At 40.5% G+C, this 21,910-nt stretch overlaps 1 protein-coding gene across 4 annotated transcripts in view; it reads right to left on the bottom strand.

The window, feature by feature from the left end:
• Window positions 1–651: 651 nt before the first annotated feature.
• The window catches only part of adamts14 (ADAM metallopeptidase with thrombospondin type 1 motif, 14), a 202,299-nt gene continuing 181,040 nt past the window's right edge, over window positions 652–21,910 (bottom strand). For 2 of the 4 annotated variants that reach the window (XM_072583126.1, XM_072583127.1), the window contains exons 15-22: window positions 15,117–15,197; window positions 14,690–14,853; window positions 12,996–13,161; window positions 11,066–11,198; window positions 10,370–10,577; window positions 9,548–9,677; window positions 8,486–8,605; window positions 652–3,001 (exon numbers count right to left, since the gene is read on the bottom strand). In XM_072583126.1, the coding sequence (XP_072439227.1) occupies window positions 2,382–3,001; window positions 8,486–8,605; window positions 9,548–9,677; window positions 10,370–10,577; window positions 11,066–11,198; window positions 12,996–13,161; window positions 14,690–14,853; window positions 15,117–15,197 (1,622 nt within the window). In that variant the 3' untranslated portion in view covers window positions 652–2,381. Of the gene's footprint in view, window positions 3,002–8,485; window positions 8,606–9,547; window positions 9,678–10,302; window positions 10,578–11,065; window positions 11,199–12,995; window positions 13,162–14,689; window positions 14,854–15,116; window positions 15,198–21,910 lie in introns of those variants that run through there. The other 2 variants (XM_072583128.1, XR_011962299.1) reach the window with 2 other exon arrangements.

Below are 21,910 nucleotides of genomic sequence, written 5' to 3'. Positions count from 1 at the left end.
GGTAGCCAGAGTGGATAGCCAGAGACCTTTTTTCCAGGATGGAAATGGCTATCACAAGGGGGCATAATTTTAAGGTGATTGGAGGGGGTTTAGGGGAGATGTCACGGTAGGTTCTTTACACAGAGAGTGATGGGTACATGGAATGCACTGCCAACAGTGGTAGTAGAGTCAAACACATGAGGCACACTTAAGCGACTCTTGGATAGGCACATGGATAATAGTAAAATGTAGGGTAAGTTAGGTTAGTTTGATCTTAGAGTAGGATAAAAGGTCAGCACAACATCGAGTACTGTGCTGTACTGTTCTATGTTATTCTTTCTATTACTGAAAGACAACATTCTATTGAAGTTTTTGGCCCTGTACATATCAAGACAACTTGCAAAACACCAATGCAAGGAGAGCAGAATTTTATACTGTGCATCATTATAAATGCTGTTCTCCTTTCCATGAGCATTTCTTGAGAAGGCCCTGATGAATGGAAAACAAAAAGCTTTGACAATGTTTTTTTCAGCAACACTCAGTGAGTTACAGCTATCAGCAGTGTTTTGAACTGATGAAGGGAAGGAATTTGAAATGCCAACATCAATTACAATAATTCAGTCCGCACTTTACAGAGAATGCAGTGTTACAACAAAACATTCGACAAAGAGATACTGAAGTAGCATTTATTACCACTTTTAGCATGATTCAACAAAAACTAAACAGTGGTTTAAATACATACTTTGAGGGCCTACCATGTCTGCATATTAGGGATTAGTTTTAAAACAAATGCAATGTACAACAATATAATCATTATTTAAATATTTGGACTGAGTGGAAGAATTGATCACCACATTAAGTACCGTGAATACTTATTTCTTTTAACTATACTCAATTTCTTAAAATGAAATGTTTCATACCTCAGCACCAAAGGGTTTTTATAAACTTAATGACCTGCATACATCCATGAAACAGCCAGTGCTGGTTTAAAAGTCAAGCATGGCAGCAAATGTACATCTTCGCAACAAAAGTAAAAAGTGATGGAAAAGCTTAGCAATCTGCAGCATCTGTGGAGAGAAATCCAGAGTTAACATCTCGGGATATTTGACAGTTGCTGCCAGACCTTTTCCAGTTATTTCTGTTTTTGTTTCTGATTTTTCAGCATTCGCAGTTCTTTCCATTTTCATGTAGATCTTTGCAAATTCAATTTGTTTTGGGTTTCATCAAAGCAATCCAAGACAATGGTTTTACATGAGGCCACATGAAAAGGTGAATTAAAAAACTGGTCACAGGCTCATGATAGACAGCACTAGTTTCACAGTCATTCCTCAGCCATTGCACTTTATCAGGTTTGACATTTAAAGCTTCTACAATAATGCACAAGACCTTACATTCCCTGTTTATTTTATTTTACATATAAGAATTTTAAAACAACTAAAAAATATAGTTTAAAGATGTCATCTATAAAAAAAATTCACTTCTGCATTTTTGAATGAGAATGCATCGACTGTAGAGTTGACATATGCTTGGTACTGGCCAAGTTCAATAGTTTTATAAATTACATTGTACTGCTTTAGTCGCTGTTCAACTCAAAAAAAACTGAAGACACAAATGACTAGACACGGAGGCCATGGGTAATAATTTCTTTCAACAATGCAAAACTGAAATTTTTTTTCCCAATTCAATAAATATTAAAATTAAAAGCTCTTATTTATTTATGTACAGGAACTATACAAACTGCAAAAAGAATTATGTTAATATATGTACTCTGTAATGAATGATGTGCTGAAAAGCACCTTAAGGCAGGTTTGTACAAGCAAGGCAACTACATTAAGACATCTAAACGAATTACCTTTTAGGATGCTGACATTTACATTATATACACCATGAATGTAAATATTGTATATCATTTAATTACCACGACAATACTGTAAATGTTCTCAAGACAATGTTTAAACTGGTTAAACCAACACATTGTATGGTACCAAGAGGCTTGAGAAGCTACATGCATCATGTCTTGGACAACTAGGTAAGAGATCTATTTAGGTGTCAGAGGAAAAAATAGTTTTATTAGGACTAAACTTTTCAATGCAAATTTGAGATTCATTCATTCACTGAGGTTCATTCAGGTTGAGCTAGCACCATATTGTATCTGAAAACACTGATCTTTGCCATACAGTAGATGAGGCTGCTGTTATCTGTTACAGTACTTGCATGTATAATCATTACTGTCTCAAGTGGACATGATGTAAAACCAGTAGACTAGGACACACATTTACCTGTAGCTGGAAGCTGCAATGGACAGAAGCGAGAGTATTAAGCAGTTATTAAGGATATATGGTTCCACTGAGAGGCTATTGCAAAACTGCAGTTCAGTTTAAAGGACAGCATCAGCTGGCAATTCATGTCACAATGGGGGAGATACTGTGGGTCAAGTCTGCTTCTGATTCACTGGTACCCCTTCTTGGACTACTTGCAGCTGCTGGACTCCATGTGTCACTCCTACTGCTCGTAACAGGCAAAGTCTTCTCCCTGTTCATAAACAGCTGACTAGTAGTAGGGGAGTCAAACACACCCATGTTGCTGTGCTGTGTTGCCTGTTCAGCAGGAGGCAACATAAATGTGCTTGCAAACGTGCGGGTATTTAGTGTGGTGAAACTGTCGCTAGTTCCCTGAGACTCTGCTGTAAAAACTTTGGTTGACGAAAGGCCACTGCCACTGGTGCTGTCAACGGAAGGAAGAGGTGAAGGTGAACTGTCGCCCTTTCTTATAGTCGTGCCTCGGACAGTCAGATAATGGTCATTGGGGGCTGGTTGCGTTACTGTTTCTGGCATAGGGCTGGAGTGGATTGTATCCTCAGCAGCTTCAATGTCTGAGGCGGCCTGTGAAAAAGGAGGCGGCAATGTTGGGTCCTGTTTATTGCAGGATTCACAGCACAACTTATTATAACCAGGAATAGAACAATATCGAGCCAAAACTTCCATCTGACAAAAAATTGATTTATCTCCACGGCATGGCTCCTCTGCGAATTAAAGCAAAAGAAAGCAATTAGGATTCTCTGGGAAGACAACCTTCTAGTGCAACTCTATATTATAAGAAAGAACCTTTCCAAATTCAATGCTCTTGGTTAAAAACTTCAAAAATAAGCAATGCCAGTGTTAAAAACAATGGGATTAAGCTAAAAAAAATTGAAGAACTCAGTATTTCTCAGGGCGTTAAACTGCAATCCTCACCCCTCATGCCCTCACTGATGCCCCCTCCCCATGGAAACACCACCCTCTGTAAATTCGCCTCCAAGCGCACACTATTCTGACTTTTAAATATATCATCGTTCCATCATTATTACTGGGTCAGAATCCTGGAACCTCCTTCCTAACACAATGTATAAACAGTACACCACATGGACTGCAGAGGTTTAAGAAGGTGGTTCACCTCTTCTCCATGGCAATTAGGGACAAGCAACAAATGCTGGCCCAGCCAGTGATACCCAAATCCTGTGAAAGAATAAACAGAGAGGAAAATCTCCCAATCCTTTGAATTCGCTTCCAACATGCCTGACAATGTTTTAGTGCATATAGGGCAATTTGTTCAAATGATATTGAACTCTATTTGTTCAATGCCTCTTGTCTTGTGTTTCTAACTCTTTCATGTTTCAGATCCCACTTACTTGCTTTTTGACATAAGTGAATGCAGCCAAGATCCTATTATGATCTTAAACATTCACGCAGGATCAATAGCTCTCATCTGTTGAAGGGAGGATAACAACTCTAGGTCACGGAGGTGACAAGATTAGAATAAGAAAGCTGGTTGGAAGAAATGGAGAGTAAAGGGCAGAACCATATATGGTCTCATTGCTTTATAAAGTTAAGGGCCTAGTTTACAATGAGATGTTTCTGTGAAAGAATGCTTTACACCACAGTAAAAATAAGGTGTACTGCTGAGCTACTTTTCTAATGTATGGCTATGCTTTGGACAAGGGAGCGAATTACACATAGAAACAAAAAACTAATGTCACTGTAATAGTGTAAAAATCAGCATCCATTTTGATTAATTAATATACTTCGAAATAACAAAATACATGAGTTGCACTGGATTATCACTTAAATAGAAAAGGCTTGTTAAGCAGTTTGTTATATAATTACATCACTTTAACCAATTTAGTTTTATCAATTTGTTTGCACTACAGGGAGAAGCTGAATAGGCTGGGACTACTTTCCCTGGAATGTCAGAGGCAGAGGGGTGACCATATAGCGATTTAATAAAACCATGAGGGACATGGATACGGTGATGAGTCAAAGTCTTTTCCCCAGGGTAGGAGATTCCAAAGCTAGAGGGCATAGGTTTAAGGTGAGAGGACAGAGATAGAAAAGGGACCTTTGTCATGCAGAGGGTGGCACGTGAATGGAATGAGCTACCAGAGGAACCAGTGGAGGTTGATACAATTACAACATTTAAAAGGCATTTGGATGGGTATATCAATCGGACAGGTTCAGAGGGATGTGGGCCATCTGGTTGGCATGGACAAGTTAGATCGAAGGGTCTGTTTCCATGCTGCAAACTCTGACCCTAAATTAGTTTACTTTTACTGCAAGTTTGTTTGGACCGACTTTATACAGATTTCAAATTGACATTGCAGGGAAGGACTGAGGAATGGCTATGGGGGGTACAAACAGTACCCAGGCTAACACTTTAGAGATATGGGTTCATACCTCCCCACAGCAACCAGTGGAAATCAAAACAGAAGAGAATCTGCTGTTCTTACCCTTTCCAAAGCCACAGCAATCAGCCCTCAGGGATGGCCTATTACAGATGGACAACACCCAAACAACTTGAAAGAATTTAAACAATGGTAGGTAATCTAACGTTCACGACAACATCCTCTCACACGGGAGGAGTTACAATAAAATATCATCCAGGTGGGAAAGCCTTGCTCAGGATTCTAACGGAAGTTCTTCTAAAAGCAAGGCCTGCGCAGAAGGCTTCTATCCATGAGGCCTACTAAATCACTAATGCAGGGAGCAAAAAGAATACGCTGTTTTACAACTGCAAATGCTCAGGTCAGCAAAGAAAGGGAAAAGGATTTTTACTCACACGCCTGAAGCACGGGAGAATAAGGGGCCAAAACCCTGCACACAGCTCCCAATTCAAAACCCGGCTATCTTGAAACAATGGGGCCCCCACATGCACTCATGGAGATTTCTCTTATAAGTCTTTATTTTGACATTTACTGACCTGAATGGATATCCAGAAGGAGCAGGAGCACCTATAGAATCGATCTTTGGGTTCCAAAGAGCAAGTATATGTGAACAGGCAGGTTTATCAATTTGTGCATTACTGTTTATTTTGATCTAACCATTCGGGATCATCCATGATACGGCAGATGTTATGGAGACAGAAGTAAGCAGAGTAGTAATCTCTTAGTTACTGCTTAGACTGTACAAATTGAACTACGGATTTATTTTTTGAAAATGTATTCATTCATGGGATTTGGGCATCGGCTAGGCCAGCATTTATTGTCCTATATCCTTAGCTGCCCTCAGAAGGTGATGGTGAGCAGTCTTCTTTAATTGCTGCAGTCAGTGAGGTGTAGGTACACCCAAAGTGCCATTCGAACAAAATGTTGAGCCTGAGATGGTGAAAGATCAGCAAGTTTAGTTAACATCAGGACGGTGTGGGGCTAGGAGAGGAACTTGTCGGTGGTGGCATTCCCACCTAATCGGTTAGATCAGTTCGTTCAATGGATCATTTGCGATACAGAGTGACATCAACAGCAATGGTTCGATTTGTGTACCTGCTGGGGTTACCATGAAGGCTGCACTTTCTCAACCTCAGCTGACTCTCCGGCTAAATTCACCACCAGTCATCTCTCTCTAATTAAGAGATTATGTCTTCTGGGACCATCTATGGCTATCTGCATGTACTTGATGCTCTCGACAGTTGGTGTCCTGGGCTTGGAAGGTGCTGTCAGAGGAATATTGGATGAATTGCTGCAGTGCATACTGTAGATGGTATAAACTGTGCAAAACTGAGGGATAGAATACTGCAGGTGATGGATGGGGCTGGGGGAATTGAATCAATGTTCTGCCAATTTGACAATCTGGTAAACTCTTCAGATGGCTTCAGAAGAATCTTTTACATGTAAGTGAGAAATCTCTTTACTTCTCAGTCTAGGTCTGTGGAGAATAACCATATTCTATGGTCGAGTAATTCCTAAGCAGCCTTAGATCCTGGGTTAAATTCGTGCAGCACCAACAGTGCCGACAATGCAATTAATCTTTCGCAACTTGGCTACTTTGTGACATGACCTATTCAGCACATTTTAAAAGTAGTAAATCATATTGATCTTCATCTCCTTCTCTGCATATGATGTCCGTGAACTAGGAAGATGCAATTGCTTTGAATTTTGCTGCTTTCAAGTTTGGTGGCTCTATTATTTAATGAGTAGTCTAACTACCATCAGGTTCACAGCTATGTCAGTCATGTCTGTTTGCTACTTATTTAGATGGTCATGCGAGGCAGTATGCAGGCTGGAACTGAATGTCACATTATCTAAATGCTGAGGCAAGCAACTTTACAGCATTTGGTTCCATAAACAAATATAAATCCTAAAACTCATTGGTTTATAACCAATTGCCAGGACTCTGGGCAATGATCAAATGAAACATTTTTCATCAGGTTGGTTCAGCCCAAGTATCAGCCAAGATCCTTTACAAGAGATTTTTTTATTCAAGTCTCCTCAATAATGTAGTATAGGGGTGCCCACCACTTGGGAATTAGTTTTACTCAAAAGGCCCTGACCAATTTGATATTCTTTTACACTGGTATGTCACCTGTAATGGCCACCAGTCTGTAAATAAAGGCTGCTCTCTAATCAAGCGCAGTGTAGAAAAACCTGCAGTCAGGATTCCTGCCCCGGGGTTAACTGAGGTCCAACGTTAATACACAATGGTCTTACCCTGCTGTTGCTGACATTCAACCAGCAGTGACCAAAGGAGTTGCTGTCTGGTGAGGCCATCCACTAAATGCTGCCAGATTTATGAGAAAATTATATTGAGTGGCAAGGGGGTGAAAAGCAAGGAACTCAGCATCAGGAACAGATTGGCATTCCCAGAAGCCAACCCCTTTTTAAAATCTATTTAGCTTTATTGTCAAATGTACTCACATGAATACAGTGAAAAGTTGACAGGTCACCATTTACAGTGCCATTTTAGATACACAAGTACCTAGGTACAGGTTCTTGAGTATAAATTCTTAGGAAAGAAGTCCAGAAATTCAAAAGTACAAAATCATACCAGTTAGTTAGAAAAATAAAGAAATAAAAAGTTCGAATAACAGTGTTTTCACCATAATGTAACAAAGCCTTTTATCCTTGGCCCCCAGCCCATTCCACATTTACAATGTGACCTTTAGAGATGCAGCAGTGGTGACCACTCCAAGTGGTGCTGCTGCTGGTGGAGATCCGACAGCGTCTCATTGACCTGACAGCTATCAAGGATGGGATTCCTGATCCTGATTCCTAATCTGATGGGAGAAGGGACACTGCCCAGGTAAATGCCCAACTGCCATGGAACAACACAATATTTTGCAAAGAAAAGTGGACTCCCGCTGTTCTTCCGTTCTGACATTCAATCCTGGCTACTGTCTTATGGAGCAGGGTCTCGGATTATGAAGCAGTGCAGCTTTTCTTATTAACACCCCACTCACATCATCTCTGTTTAATAGACATCAAACAGGAATTCATGATGGCATATTAACACGAGCCACACACTTTGCTTCCCACCTCATATTTTTGCTGGAGCCATTTTTGTTAAACCAAAATTGAAACATACTTTAATGTACCCAATTTAGAAAGGCTATGAAAACGTAGACCTTTAAGGTTATCCACATGCATTGAGAAATTCTCTAATCAATCTGTTCAGATACGTTATTACACACCTCTGGGGTAGGTGGGACTCCTGGCTCAGAAGTAGGATCCCTACTACTACATCATGAAAGCCCTTCTCCATATACATTTAAGGACTATTCAAATGCAAATTCCTACTTCTGCCCCTACTTTACCATAAAACGTGTGTGCTTCTACACAGATCTGACTCAGCAGAATGAAGCAGGGTCAGCACATTAAGAAGGGCTTATGCCCGAAACGTCGATTCTCCTGTTCCTTGGATGCTGCCTGACATACTGCGCTTTTCCAGCAACACATTTTCAGCTCAGCACATTAACAGGCAGGCTACTAACTATACTCTCCCCGAGCAACAGGTTAGATGGACAATCTACACTTCTACATATAAATGTCACAGAGCTCCTTTTCACTTTTCAGACAGCTAAATCCAATTGATAGAGGATGGGCATGGTCATAGAATGTGGCAGCTAACTTACATCTCTGGCAGTGTGCTTAGATCTCAACATGCAAATTCAACAATATTAATTTGCAAATCATTCAGGTACAATATTCAGTGGGGTTGGAGGTGATGTGGTTACAAGGAATAGCAATTAAAGTGATAATTACTTGTTGAAATTTTATGAACCGGCTTCTCTGGAACGAGTTGAGACACCCAGTGGCCCCGTGCAGTCACTTGATCAATGGTTTCTGTGCTCGGAGTGAAAACAGAGTACTTTCCTAAATTAGCTAAAAAAAATTTTCAGAAGGTTAATGTTTTATTTTCATCAGATAATGTACAGCCATAAATTTACAAAGACAGCTACATAAAACCCAAAATGAACTTCTGCAACACATGGCAGACCATCAACTGGTGGCAACACGTTTTGGAAACCTGAGAAAGATTGCCAGACCGCATATGATTTCAGATTAGTGTGGTGCTGGAAAAGCACAGCAGGTCAGCAGCATCCGAGGAGCAGGAAAGATGACGTATCGGGCAAAAGCCCTTCATTGGGAATGATTTCAGTCCACTGATTTTAATGGCTAGGACGCCACTTCATGGTTTGCTGATTTTCACACATATATGCATCCATTGCCTCAAGATCTGTCTTCATACCTAAAAGCAGCCTCCACAAAATATATCTATTTCAAAAGGAAACAATAAATAAAATAGCTGTTGGTCTACCAGAACAAGGATTTGAACTCGACTGAGTGTTGCAGACTGGTATTTTCCAAACTACGTGCTGAGGAATACACTAAAGCTTGGGGCAGCTGCTGACCAGGTGCAGTGGGGAAAGACCAATGTCTGACGTCTTTCTGCTGAAGTTAAATACAGGTCCTTTCAATTATTGGACCATCTTGGTGCCTCAAATATATGTAAATATTATCTTGTACAAGTAACAAATGCCTTGGGTTTTGTTTGTTGGAAAGAGTCAAACTCCAATTTTTGTTTGTTTCTTCACATGCTACTGCACAGAACAAAATGGCTTCAGTGACTATGTATATATACAAAGATATTTTTATGAACAAAATATATTTTTGCAATTTATAAAAAAGGCTGTTTTTATAGAGGCATTCCATGTAATCCAGTTAATTTGTGCTGAGTATAGCAATCTGAACAACAAGAATTATGACAGGGCACAGTCAGAAACCACAATAAGTGGAGACAAACATCTTTGACTATGTCCTTACCATTACATGGCTTCACTGTGCACATTTTCACCACTTCAGGCTTTTCCTCTTTGCAATGGCTGATGCTGTTATCACTGCCTCGACACACGACTTGCCGCTGCTGGATACCCTCGCCACAGGTCACCGAGCACTGTGCCAAGAAAATCGAGAACAGAAAGAACTAAAAGTGCCATTATAGCGCACACTAAATCTGGCAATAAAATTTCCTAGAATGCAAAATTAATTGTACTTTCCCAGAATATAAGGCCATTATTTTGAATAACACTTTGGAAGTAACTCATGCGTTACAACATTTGTCAGATCCAGGCACTACGGTCTGTGTCAGTGTCCTCCCTCTCCACCTCAGCTAAATCCATTAGCATATCCTTCCATTCCTTCTGTCCTGTTACCCTATCCAGCTTCTCTTTAAATATATCAACGTGTGGCAACCCCACATGATAGCAAGCTTCATAGATTAACTATTCTTTAAGTTAAGGAAATAAAAACCAAAAGAATTGCTGATGCTGGAAATCAGAAGCAAAGACAGAAATTGCTGGAAAACCTCAGCTGGTCTGGCAGTGTCTGTGGACAGAAACCAGAGTTAACGTAAGGGCCTGAATTGTTAACTCTGATTTCCCTCCACTGATGCTGGTGGACTGCTGAGCTTTTCCAGCAATTCTTGTTTGCGTATCTTTAAGTTAAGGAGTTTTTCCTGAATTTCTAGTTGGATTTATCAGTGACTATCTTAGTTTTATCTTCTCTAGGTTTGAACTCACCCACAAATGAATTCACCTTGAACAGTTTAGAATAGGTGAAGGAATAAGCTCCATGTTGTTCATATACCTGAGACCAAGCTCCTGTCCGCCACTGTGCTGGACACGGTGTACGGTTACATGGTCTCCGAGTGTCGGGACGATCTCCAACACAGTATTTAGTGTGCACTGTTTTGTTGGCTCCAGCGATGAGAGACTGGACACACTGTACAACCCTTGTTTGGTATCCTAGTTTTCCACAAGTTTTACTGCAAGCTCCCCATTCTTCTGTTAACCACCTGCAACAGAATAGATTAAACTTAACGCATTATTCAACATTGAAAACCAACAGTGACAGAACTGTCTTTTTGTGAATTGGTGAGTGCAGTATTATATAGAATAAACAACTGTGTTTTTATTCACTGAACTGAAACATGTTGGAAGTAAAAAGTTGAAAGGTCGTAAAAACATGAAGTCAACAGTTGGCATCTGGAATTTCTGGCTGATCCGTCTTTTAATTCTTCACACTCGCAGCCTTGTAAAAGAGGCAATAAACTGCAAGCAGAGCAGAGCTTTGCACCTGACTCTAACCACATGTACAAAAGCCCTTTGCCAATGGCTTATCAAGGCCAAAGTGGCATTATGATTTCAAGCTACCTCCTTGAAGCTTTTCCTCTCTAGATCCCTGTCAAAGAACACTTTATTAGAATTACAAATTTCACCATTGTTTGAATCTTTGTTCACAATCTACTAGCGCACTCTAGATGAGTAAGAGCATTTTGCTTACGATGGTTGTGTGCATTCATGAAGGTTACAACGTCTCCTTATTGGCTTTGGTTTCTTATTGTTATCACAGAAATTCCGATGCACCATCTTGCTGTCACTTTTTCGTCGGCAGCCATATTTTGTGTACTGTATTCCTGAAAGTATATTTGCAATATTAGTGTACTTTTGCAGTAGCATTAGACAAAATAATCTTAAAATAAGTCCTAAAACTGCATTTGAGGTTGCGTTTATAATCTCTGCAATTTGAGAGGGGAGGCCACGGCCTAGTGGTATTATCGTTAGATTGCATTCAGAGACCCAGGTAATTATGATTAGATTAGATTAGATTCCCTACAGTGTGGAAACAGGCCCTTCAGCCCAACCAGTCCACACCGACCCTCTGAAGAGTAATCCACCCAGACCCATTTCCCTCTGACGAATGCACCTAACACTATGGGCAATTTAGCATGGCCAATTCACCGGACCTGCACATCTTTGGACTGTGGGAGGAAACTGGAGCACCCGAAGAAACACACACAGACACAGGGAGAATGTGCAAACTCCACACAGACAGCCGCCTAAGGCTGGAATCGAGCCTGGAGCCGTGGTGCTGTGAAGCAGCAGTGTTAACCACTGAGCCACCGGACTCTGGGGACCTGGGTTTGAATCCTGCCACGGCAAATGTTGTAAGTTGAACTAGTAAAATCTGGAAGCAAGAAGTCTAATGATAACCACAAATCCAATGTCGATTGTTGAAAAAAAAACCCATCTGGTTCACTAATGTCGTTCAGGGAAGGAATCTGCCATCCTTATCTTGTCTAGTCTACATGTGACTCCAGACCCACAACAACATGGTTGACTATTAACAATTAGGGATGGGCAATAAATGCTGGCCTGGCCAGCAAGACCCTCATCCCATGAATGAATTTTTAAAAATCTGTACTAGAAAATAAACCAATACAGGGTGATATATAATTTAAGGTCCCTTTTTGCCTAGATAAATACAAGTAGATTCTGAAAATTAGTGTTTTTGTGCAAAACAGAAATGTATATCCAGACTTCAGGCTCAGCGCAATTATGCATCTTTTTCCATTTTTTCACATTTTCATGATCAGGAAAATATGAGATGCTCTGAACTGAGTAGAGGATATGCATGTGGCAGAGCGAGAGAGACCAACAGAGGCGAGACTTTGTGGGGAAAGGAGTAACAGACTGCATGGGAGACAGTATGAGAGAGAATGAGTGAGGAACTGTGTATGAAAGTGTGTGTAGAAAGTGTGAAAGTGTGTGGGGAAGGGAATGAGAACGAGTGAGTGTGTGTGGGAAGGAATGCAAGAGTGTGAGTAAGTGAGTGCTCATGTGGAAAGGAGTGAGCATGAGACACAGTAAAAGAGTGCACAAGAGCGAGTGCGAGCTTGTATGTGGGAGGGAACCAGACAGAATTAGAATTTGTTGGAGGAGTGAGCGTGTATGAGTGAAAAAATGAGAGTGACCGTGTGTATTTGAAAGGTACAAACGTGCATGGGGGACAAAATGAGAGACAGCAACTGTGCATATGGGAGGGAGTGACAGAGAGTGATTGAGTATGTGCATTGGGAAGTTAAAAACCACACAACACCAGGTTATAGTCCAACAGGTTTAACTGGAAGCACTAGTTTTCAGAGCGCTGCCCCTTCATCAGCACAACCACCTGATGAAGGAGCAACACTCCAAAAGCTAGTGCTTCCAATTAAACCTGCTGGATTATAACCTGGTGTTGTGTGATTTTTAACTTTGTACACCCCGGTCCAACACCGGCATCTCCAAATCATGCATTGGGAAGGACAGTGTGTGCGCACTTGGGACAGAGTATGAGAGAGAGAGTGTGGAAGTAAGTGTGAAAATGTGCATGGGTGTGTTTGCAGTTATGTGGAAGGAACATGTAGCATTGTATTGTCTTACTGACAACACACCTCCTCCACAGGCTTTCGAACACTGGGACCAGCTTTTTAAGGCCCATTCGTAACTTTCCGTCTCTTCCAGGAGTACATCGTTGTTGCCGATCACAGGAAGTAGGTCTTCATGAATAACATACTTGTACATTAAATTTGATTTAACATCTTCATCTTGGGGGCTAATCTGAAAAAAAAGAGCAGTTCCTTGCCATTTAAATAAGCCCCAAGAAATCCAGAACATTGTGATTGAGAGTTTGTGCACGGACTTCCTAAAAAGACATCTCAATGAATTTCCTTTTTTGAATAAAGGAATATCTCTGTGCAATGTTTGCATGAAAATATGTATTCAGCTTCTTTTAAAGAACTATTCTGTAATATAATTTTCAGATTCATAAACACTGTGCCTAAATTTGGCCTTATATATTAAAATTCTTAATGCATTGGGCGCAGTCTCAAATGCTAGTCTGAGAGTTAGATTACTATCACACAATCATGAGCTTTTTTTTCCTAATCTAACAAGAAAAATTGCATGGGCACAACAAACTTATAGACTGCTTTTCATATTGTTAGGTTATCTCCAAGTGATTTACGGACATCAGCATAATACTTTCACAGAATTACAAGCTGAATTGAAATTGGCAGGGCTAAGGGGAAAGTGTAAGGGAGTTGACTAATTAGATAGTTTTCAGACTTTTTATCGGCACAATGGGCCATACAATGATCTTCTGTGTTGTACCATTCTTTGAATGAATCAAACTTAACACAATTTCCAACACTTGATATCTGATTTTTTTTTAAAAACTGAAGTGTACATGGATTGAATCCTGGAAATAATACACTATTTATTATAAAGTTTGAATATTCCATTGCATTCAGAGTTGCATTCACTAAGGATTTTTATCTTGCTTGCTCAAATTATTTGATTTGATTTATTATTGTTACATGTACCTTGGTACAGTTAAAAGTTTTGTTTTGCAAGGAGTATTGGCAGATCATTCCATACAAAGGGAATCAGGATAATACAATAGAGTGAGGAATACAAAGTTACAATTGCAAAGAAGGTGCACAAAAAGCAAGATCATTATTGAAATGTGAGGGGGCTATTCAGAAGTCTAATAACAGCAGGGAAGAAGTTGTGTTTAAGCTTTCATATTGTCTGCCTGATAGAAGAGGTTGGAAGAGATTATAACTGGGGTGGGAGGGGTTTTTGATGATGTTGACTGCCTTTCCGAGGCAATGAGAATGTAGATTTTCCACTGAGATGTTTGTTGTTGCGTCAGATCTATTTTGAAGTGCTCATACATGTACCCATTGTTTTCTGGAGAATTGCACGGACTGTCAAGCTACTAAAGCATTAATTCCAGTCTGCAGTTCACTGATCTTCATTAAAGCAGCAGTAGAACTGCTGTCCTCAGACTCTTGGGCTGGGGATGGAGGAGAGAATTAACAGGAGTTTATCGATGACCACTGTTTCCTTCTTGCTAGCAATTTTGGTGCATGCCAAGTTGGTCATGTTCATGAGAGATGCCTCCCCTTCCACCCTTTGTTGTTTATTAGCCTGCTCAGTCTCAGTGTCTGGATCAACAGAAACACCCAGGTATTTAGGTGAGATATCAGAGGATTTGTACCTGGGAATATGTTGGCATCTTCTAAGGGGAAGATACAAAGGGAGGAAAGATCTTTTAAAGAACTTTAATAATCTCATTACTTACAAAAACAATGATGTTGTTGTGTAGTGGGCCGCTGGATTTAAGGGTTTCCTTGTCATTCTCTATGGAATATTCCCACTCCAGACCCATTCCTAAAAACATCTTTGGCTTTGAATTTTCACCTTTGGCATTGAGAATAAAATTACCAGTTGCTTGATTCTTCACAGCTGTTAGGAAAACGTGACCATTAGATGTCCAATATAACTTATTCCAAACTTTCTGAAATGTTTTCAAAATACAGTACAAAGTGCATGGTGTTTGATAAAGAAAATATATTGAATTTATGCCATGTTTTCCTAAATAAATTAAGAGTTTCCACAGCAACTTGCTTCCTCTGGAGATTACTTTTCCATTTTCTGATAATTTAGCAAAGATTATGGAACTATTGAAAGCGCCAAATACTGATACAGATTCCTGAAAAAAAACTTACCAATTAGATTTGTGGAAGGTTCAGTTTCTTCAATCTGAATATGTCGAGCTCCAGCAGGCAATTCAAACATTTTGAACATCCCTGCAATGAGACATTAGAATTAAGTAATTCAAAGGCAATCAATGCTGCCCTTGTGATTTGAAAATTCTGAAAATTACAGGATATTTTTAATAACTTGATTTGCTTTATATGATCAGCAGTTTATCTTCTATGTAAAGCCAGTGTAGATTAACATTCTTCAAAACTACAGGTAACAAGATGTGTGTGTCCTGGAAAAAAAAAATCACAGGAATAAAATTGCTGGTGATGTCACTGCACCAACGTGGGGCAAGAGTTGTGCCTTTTGAATATGCTGTCCTCTCATCTCTATGTCCTGGCTCCAATCCAGCCCCAACATAAACAGAAGAGTCCCCTCCATGTGGCTACAATGTTGTAAGTAAAGGTAGGTAATCGAAATCTAACTTTCATACAGATTCATATATAATCGCCCAATTGTTACCACCCACTACCAGACAGTCTTACATAAAGTGCTCAAAAACTTGGTTCGTGCTAGAAATAAGTTCCACAGTGAGGTTAGGTTGTACAGACAGAGGCAGGCAATATTATCAAACAAGATTAGGGCAACTATCAAATGGCTGGATATACGAGGAAATGCCCAACCAATGTTAAACATTTCACTTTGGAAACTGCGGGACTGGCACATGATGAAATGAACAATCAAACTTTGGAAGAGTCTTTGCTTGTTAATATACTATGAGAGAGATAGAGTTTCGTCCAAGCTATTTTAACCTTCAATGCACTGATCTCCATTCTGAAAATGTTTCTGATCCCGAAGTCTGTCTAAGAATTGTCGTAGAGCAAAGGGCAGTATCAAACTACTTGCCCACATGACGATGAGTTCTATTAAATACAACATACCAGAAGGTCAGCAAGCTAGGCAATGTGATACCTACTATTGAGTCACCTACAATAAATATATCTACTTCATTTTTATTTTTTTTTGTCTATTATCCATCTCACCATGAAATAATTTCAGCCTTTTGCATCTACTCTTATCCAAGGGTAAAAGACGCATTTTTTGGAGTACATAATCAAGTTGTTTTACAGACCAATATTATGTGTTGAATTAGGCAGTTGGAGACTTTCAGAGACTTACAAAGTGTCTTTTTGGAAATGCATAGCTTAGCACAGACAGCAGTTTCAGTCTTTCCCTTCTGGACCCTTTCCCCCTTCAGAAGCCAGCTCCCTACTGGGGAAGGACCCATCTCCTAAATACAAGTCCGATCATGTGCTTGCAGTCAACTCTGAAGCCGTTCTGTTTGACCCTTAAAGGGATGAGTAGTTCTAACACTGACGTACGTGAAGATTGGTATTTGCATTGGGAATACACAGCACTGTATCATTCATTATTGTGACAGGCTGGAAAGTGGGAGAGCAGCATGGACAATATGTACAGTGTTCACAGCCAGTAGCAGTGAATCAGAACAGTGACCCTTTATTAACAAGCTTCATAACGCTCACTGATGTTTGAAATTCTCAATTTCAAGAACATTCAGTACATACTTCTAAACTATTAATTTTTTTTCAAAGGCATGAGACAATGAAATATAAAGATTATCCATTTTTCATTTTCAGCAGTATTGATGAATTCCTGGAGCTTGTTGAACATGAGGAACTAGATTCCTCATGACAAGGTTATAACAGTAGGCACTGTATTTGCAAAAGCAATCTATGGACAGGTAAAATTCATCAAGTGTCAATAAATCATTCATATCTTATATAACCTTTGTACCTCCCCACAGTGACAATTTTTAGAAGAATTGTTGCTTTTCCTCTTGAGGGAAAGTATTTATTTTACAATGTTTTTCAATAGATGCTGTATTTTGTTTGATTTCTTGATTGACATAGATTCTGACTATATTGTAACATTACTTGAATTATAAACTTATTCGCAAGAGAGAAGTAAATAATGAGAAATGTGTGTCTAAGGACTGTATTTTTATAGTTAGACACAGTCTGTAAGTAATCATATCCGGCCAACCTCTACTCCACTAAGAACTAGTTTAGAGGAGTCAGCGACCTAGTGGTATTATCACTAGACAATTAATCAAGAGTCGAAGAATGTGGTGCTGGAAAAGTACAGCAGATTAGGCAGCATCAGAGGAGCAGGAGAATCAACATTTTGAACATAAGCCCTTCATTCAGGAATGGGCCCTCACCCCTGATTAAGGGCTTATGCTCAAAACATCGATTCTCCTGCTCCTCGGATGCTGCCTGACCTGCAGTGCTTTTTCAGCAACACACTCTTCGACTCTGATCTCCAGTATCTGCAGTCCTCACTTTCTTCATATTAATCCAGAGATCCAGGTAATGTTCTAAGGATACAAATTCAAATCTCATCATGACAGATGGTGAAGTCTGAATTAAAATAAAAATCTGGAATTAAGAGCCTAATGATGACTAGGGAAAAACCCACCCTGTTCATTAATGTCCTTTAGGGGAGGAAACTACTACCCCTAATGGTCTGGCCTACATGTGACTCCAGACCCACAGTAAAGTGTTGACTCCTAACTGCCATCTGGGCAATTACGGAAGGGCAATAAACGCTGGCCTAGCCAACAATGCCCACATTCCATAAATGAATAAAACAAAGTTGAACCTGACCCAGCTCGGCGAACAGAACCACAACAACGAGCACCCGAGCTACAAATCTTCTCCCAAACTTTGTATAACTAGTTTCATTGTGAATAGAAGGTGAAACAGTCAGAAATTTCAAAGTATACAGCTAAGTGAACTGGATGAGAGATTGTCCAAGAGTGGACACAGAAGGAAGTAGGATTGGGAGGGAGAACGGTGATGGGAAGAAAAACAAGAAAACAAAGAAGGAAGAAATTAATAAGCAATTAAAGGCAGGTCTACCTATAATTCACAGAGTGAAGCTTTTATTCACACATTGAAAGTGGTATCGGTAGTCGAGGTTGGAGGGGGGGGGGGGGGGGGAAAGAGTGGCCACAAATCTGGTTAGGGACCTAATGTGATAGGAGAGAAGGGATGATAGGGCTACAATGAACTGAAATGGAGAGAGAACATGATGAATTGAGATAAATATCCCCAAGGATGACAGAGCAGGGGCCAAGGGAGGACAGCCTGTCAGAGAGATTACTGCCACAACTTTTGAGTAGATAGTAGAGAATGAGGGCTTTAAAAGAAAGGCACAAAGGTGAAACAAGGTAAGACACTCAAAGTGAGGCATGTGCTAAAAGAGTAGGGGGTGGGCAGATCATGGTGTGTGCTATTTTGCGGTAAAAGCCCTATTTCCATGGAATGGACTGGGCGTGGCAAATAGTGGGAGATTTTTCTTATGCACGGAGAGCAGAAAGGTGTCATCGAACATCACCCAGGTTTCCACCAAAGCCAAGACGTCAATATGATCCACCAAAATAGGTTCATGGAATGTAAGGATCTTGTGACAAAGTGTGCAAACGTTCTGGAGGGAAATACCAAGGGGAACGGTGATGGCTGATGCACTGGCAGAGCTCATTGCAACAGTATTTCACAGGTTAAATGAGAACAGGAGGAGATAGAAAGACTCACCTGGGCAAGAAATACCAGGGTAGGTAGAATGGCAAGCCACATTCTGACAACTGCTAGGAGGTCGGTAAATAACTCCCATCGTGATTCTTCAACTCTAGCCACGTATTCTCTATTTCTCTTCACTCTATATCACTTCTTGCGATCAATTTAATTTCAGTTCTTACTAACAAGGCAACCCACCCCCTCTGGCCATCTGCCTGACCTTTCGATAGGACATGTATCCTTGGATATTTAATTTGGCCATGTTTGGAGTATTGTGTGACGTTCTAGTCGCCACACTATAGATAGGATGTTGTCTGGATTGGAATGCACCAGCTTTTTTTGGGGTGGGGGGGGGGGGGGGGGGGGGGAAGGAATTGTACGTGGGACATGGGTTTAAGGTCACGGTGGAAAAAGTTAAAGGAGATGTGGCTCAGAAGGCAAGGTGGGGGAGCATAGGAGAGCGATAATGATTGGAGATTCGTTGATTAAAGGAGATTCTGTGGTTGCGAACGAGACTCCTGGCTGGTATGAAGAAAGGTTGAGGGAGCTAGGACCTTCTTCAATGGAGCGAAGAAGGATGAGCGGTAACTTGATAGAGGTGTACAAGATGGTGAGAGGCATAGATAAAGTGGATAGCCAGAGACTTTTTCCCAGGGTGGAAATGGCTATCACAAGGGGGCATAATTTTAAGGTGATTGGAGGAAGGTTTAAGGGAGATGTCAGAGGTAGATTCTTTACACAGAGAGTAGTGGGTGCGTGGAATGCATGCCAGCAATGGTAGTAGAGTAGATACATTATGGACATTTAAGCGACTGGATAGACACATGGAAGATAGTGAAATGAAGGGTATGTAAGTTAGTTTGATCTTAGAGTAGGATAAAAGGTCAGCACAACATGAGAGCCAAAAGGTCTGTAACTATGTTGTACTGTTCTATGTTCTATGTGTGAGACTTGTCTTTTTTGAACAGGGGGTGGTAGGTGAAACCTGCTGCCAGAAGAGGTGGTAGAAACAAATACGATAGCAATGTTTAAGATGTATTTAGACAGACACATGAACAGGCAGGGAATAGAGGAGTATGGACCATGTGAAGGTAGATGGGATTATTTCAGAATGACAGCATGATTGCACAGGCATGGTGAGCTCAAAGCCTGTTCCTGTGCTGTACTGTTCCAGGAGAGTAAATGGGCAGTCCGAAGTCCTGCTAATAAGGAGGTCATGTCCATGAGGCACAGGGAAAGAGAAAAGAATGAAGAGAAAGAATTGGAAAAAAGGCATCGTGAACTTGAATCTGGAGCAGTAGCCAAAACATACTTGTAAATGGACACAATGAAAGCTTAGGTCCCACAGCTTGTGCATGCAGCAAGGGTGTGTTAGAAATATTTCCTGCTTACTCCCAGAATAGGAGAAAAACACTGGGATGGAGCCAGGAGATCACGTGAGGCTGAATAGTTTGGGGCTATTTTCCCTGGAGTGTCGCAGGCTGAGAGGTAACCTTATAGCAGTTTATAACATCAGGAGGCGCATGGATAGGGTGAAATACAATGCTTTCTTTGCCCCGGATAGGGGAGTGCAAAACTAGAGGGCCTAGATTTAAGGTGAGAAAGATAAGATTTAAAAGGGACCTTAGGGGCAACGTCCTCACACAGAGGGTTATGCATATATGGAATGAGCTGCCAGAGGTGGTGGTGGAGGCTGGTATAATTACAACAATTAAAAGGCAGCTGGATAGGCATATGATTAGAAAGGGTTTAGAGGGATATGGGCCAAATGCTGGTAAATGGGGCTAAGTTAATGTAGAATATCTGGTTGACATGGATGAATTGAACCAAAGGATCTATTTCTGAGCTGTATATCTTTATGACACTACGCTTCCTTGCTGGGTCAGAAGTGATGGAGTCAAATTGGCCTCGATATGAAACATTGGCAAACTGATGTACAGGTTCAGAAATATGAAGTGGCTGAGTGAATCCACAAATTATACACAGGAAAATATACTGGGGAATGAACAGTTGGCAACTTCCATTGGAATGAAGATCAGATGTGAGGAGAATCAGTTGCACATCAGAAAACCAGTAGTGAAACTGCAGATCACCATCGGATTCAAAATGTGTGGAGAAATAAACTTGGTGGAGGAGAGTGAATCTATAGACAGAAGCCTGACAGTAAATGAAGCAGAAAGACCAGCAGGACAGGCAGAGAGCCTGCAGGCTGTAAACTGCACAAAACTGCTGTCCAATTAAAACAACTGGGCAGATCAGATGCATCAAATGATCTGATTCAGTTCTGACGGAAGGTCACTGAACCTCAAATGTTAACTCTGATTTCCCTCCACAGAAGCTGCCAGACGTGCTGAGATTTTCCGGCAATTTCTGTTTTTGTTTCAAATTTCCAGTCTCCGCAGTTCTTTCATTTTTGTTTGTTTCATGACCTTGGGAGGAGAACATGAAAATTCACGATAATGATATCTGAGCACACAGGTTTAATTATAAGGTCTGTTTGTATGAATTTAATCTATAGTGCCAAAAGTAGTCAAGATAGTTCAAGACTAAATACAAAGATCAACGTGAGAGCATAACTTCTAAAATCAGAGTTTTGCCATTTCAGAGTAAAATCACAGACTCTAAAAATCTGAATCTCTTTCACCCAGAAGGCTATGGTTGGCCAATAGAAATTTTCAGGATAGTGATACAGTATGCTCTCTACATACCTATATTTTTCTATTTTCCTCATCACCTTCCAGAAGTCTCCTTGAAACCTATTTCTTTGGCCATGTCTCTGGTCACCTCCTACATTCTTCCTGCTGTAGTTTGCAACCTCTTTCTTCTCCATAAAATTCTTTAGGATGACTACCATACTCATTCAAAATTACTATAACGTGAATTAGGAATGTTGTTGATTTTGGGAGGTTAAGACAAATAACAACATCAAGTAATGTAGAGGACTATCAAATACAGAGTGCATTTGGCAGTCCCTATTTCTCTACTTCAAACGACAGCCCACAGATTAGTGTTGCTCGATAACCTCAACTAACTACTTGATCTGCAGCCCTGTTTGTCAGCTCTGAATTAATCTTAAATCCTTGAGATTATTCACTCATGGGATGTGGATACATTTAATGCCCACCCCTAGCTGTTTTTGAGAAGGTAGTGATGAGCTTCTCTCGAACTACTGCAGTCCATCTCCTATAGACAGACCCACAATGCAATTACGGAGGGAA

This window comes from Chiloscyllium punctatum, chromosome 13 (genome assembly GCF_047496795.1).
Source record: "Chiloscyllium punctatum isolate Juve2018m chromosome 13, sChiPun1.3, whole genome shotgun sequence".
NCBI classification, from domain to species: Eukaryota; Metazoa; Chordata; class Chondrichthyes; order Orectolobiformes; family Hemiscylliidae; genus Chiloscyllium; species Chiloscyllium punctatum.
The sequence above is the reverse complement of the archived record's forward strand: the minus strand, read 5'-3'. Positions and strand labels throughout refer to the sequence as shown.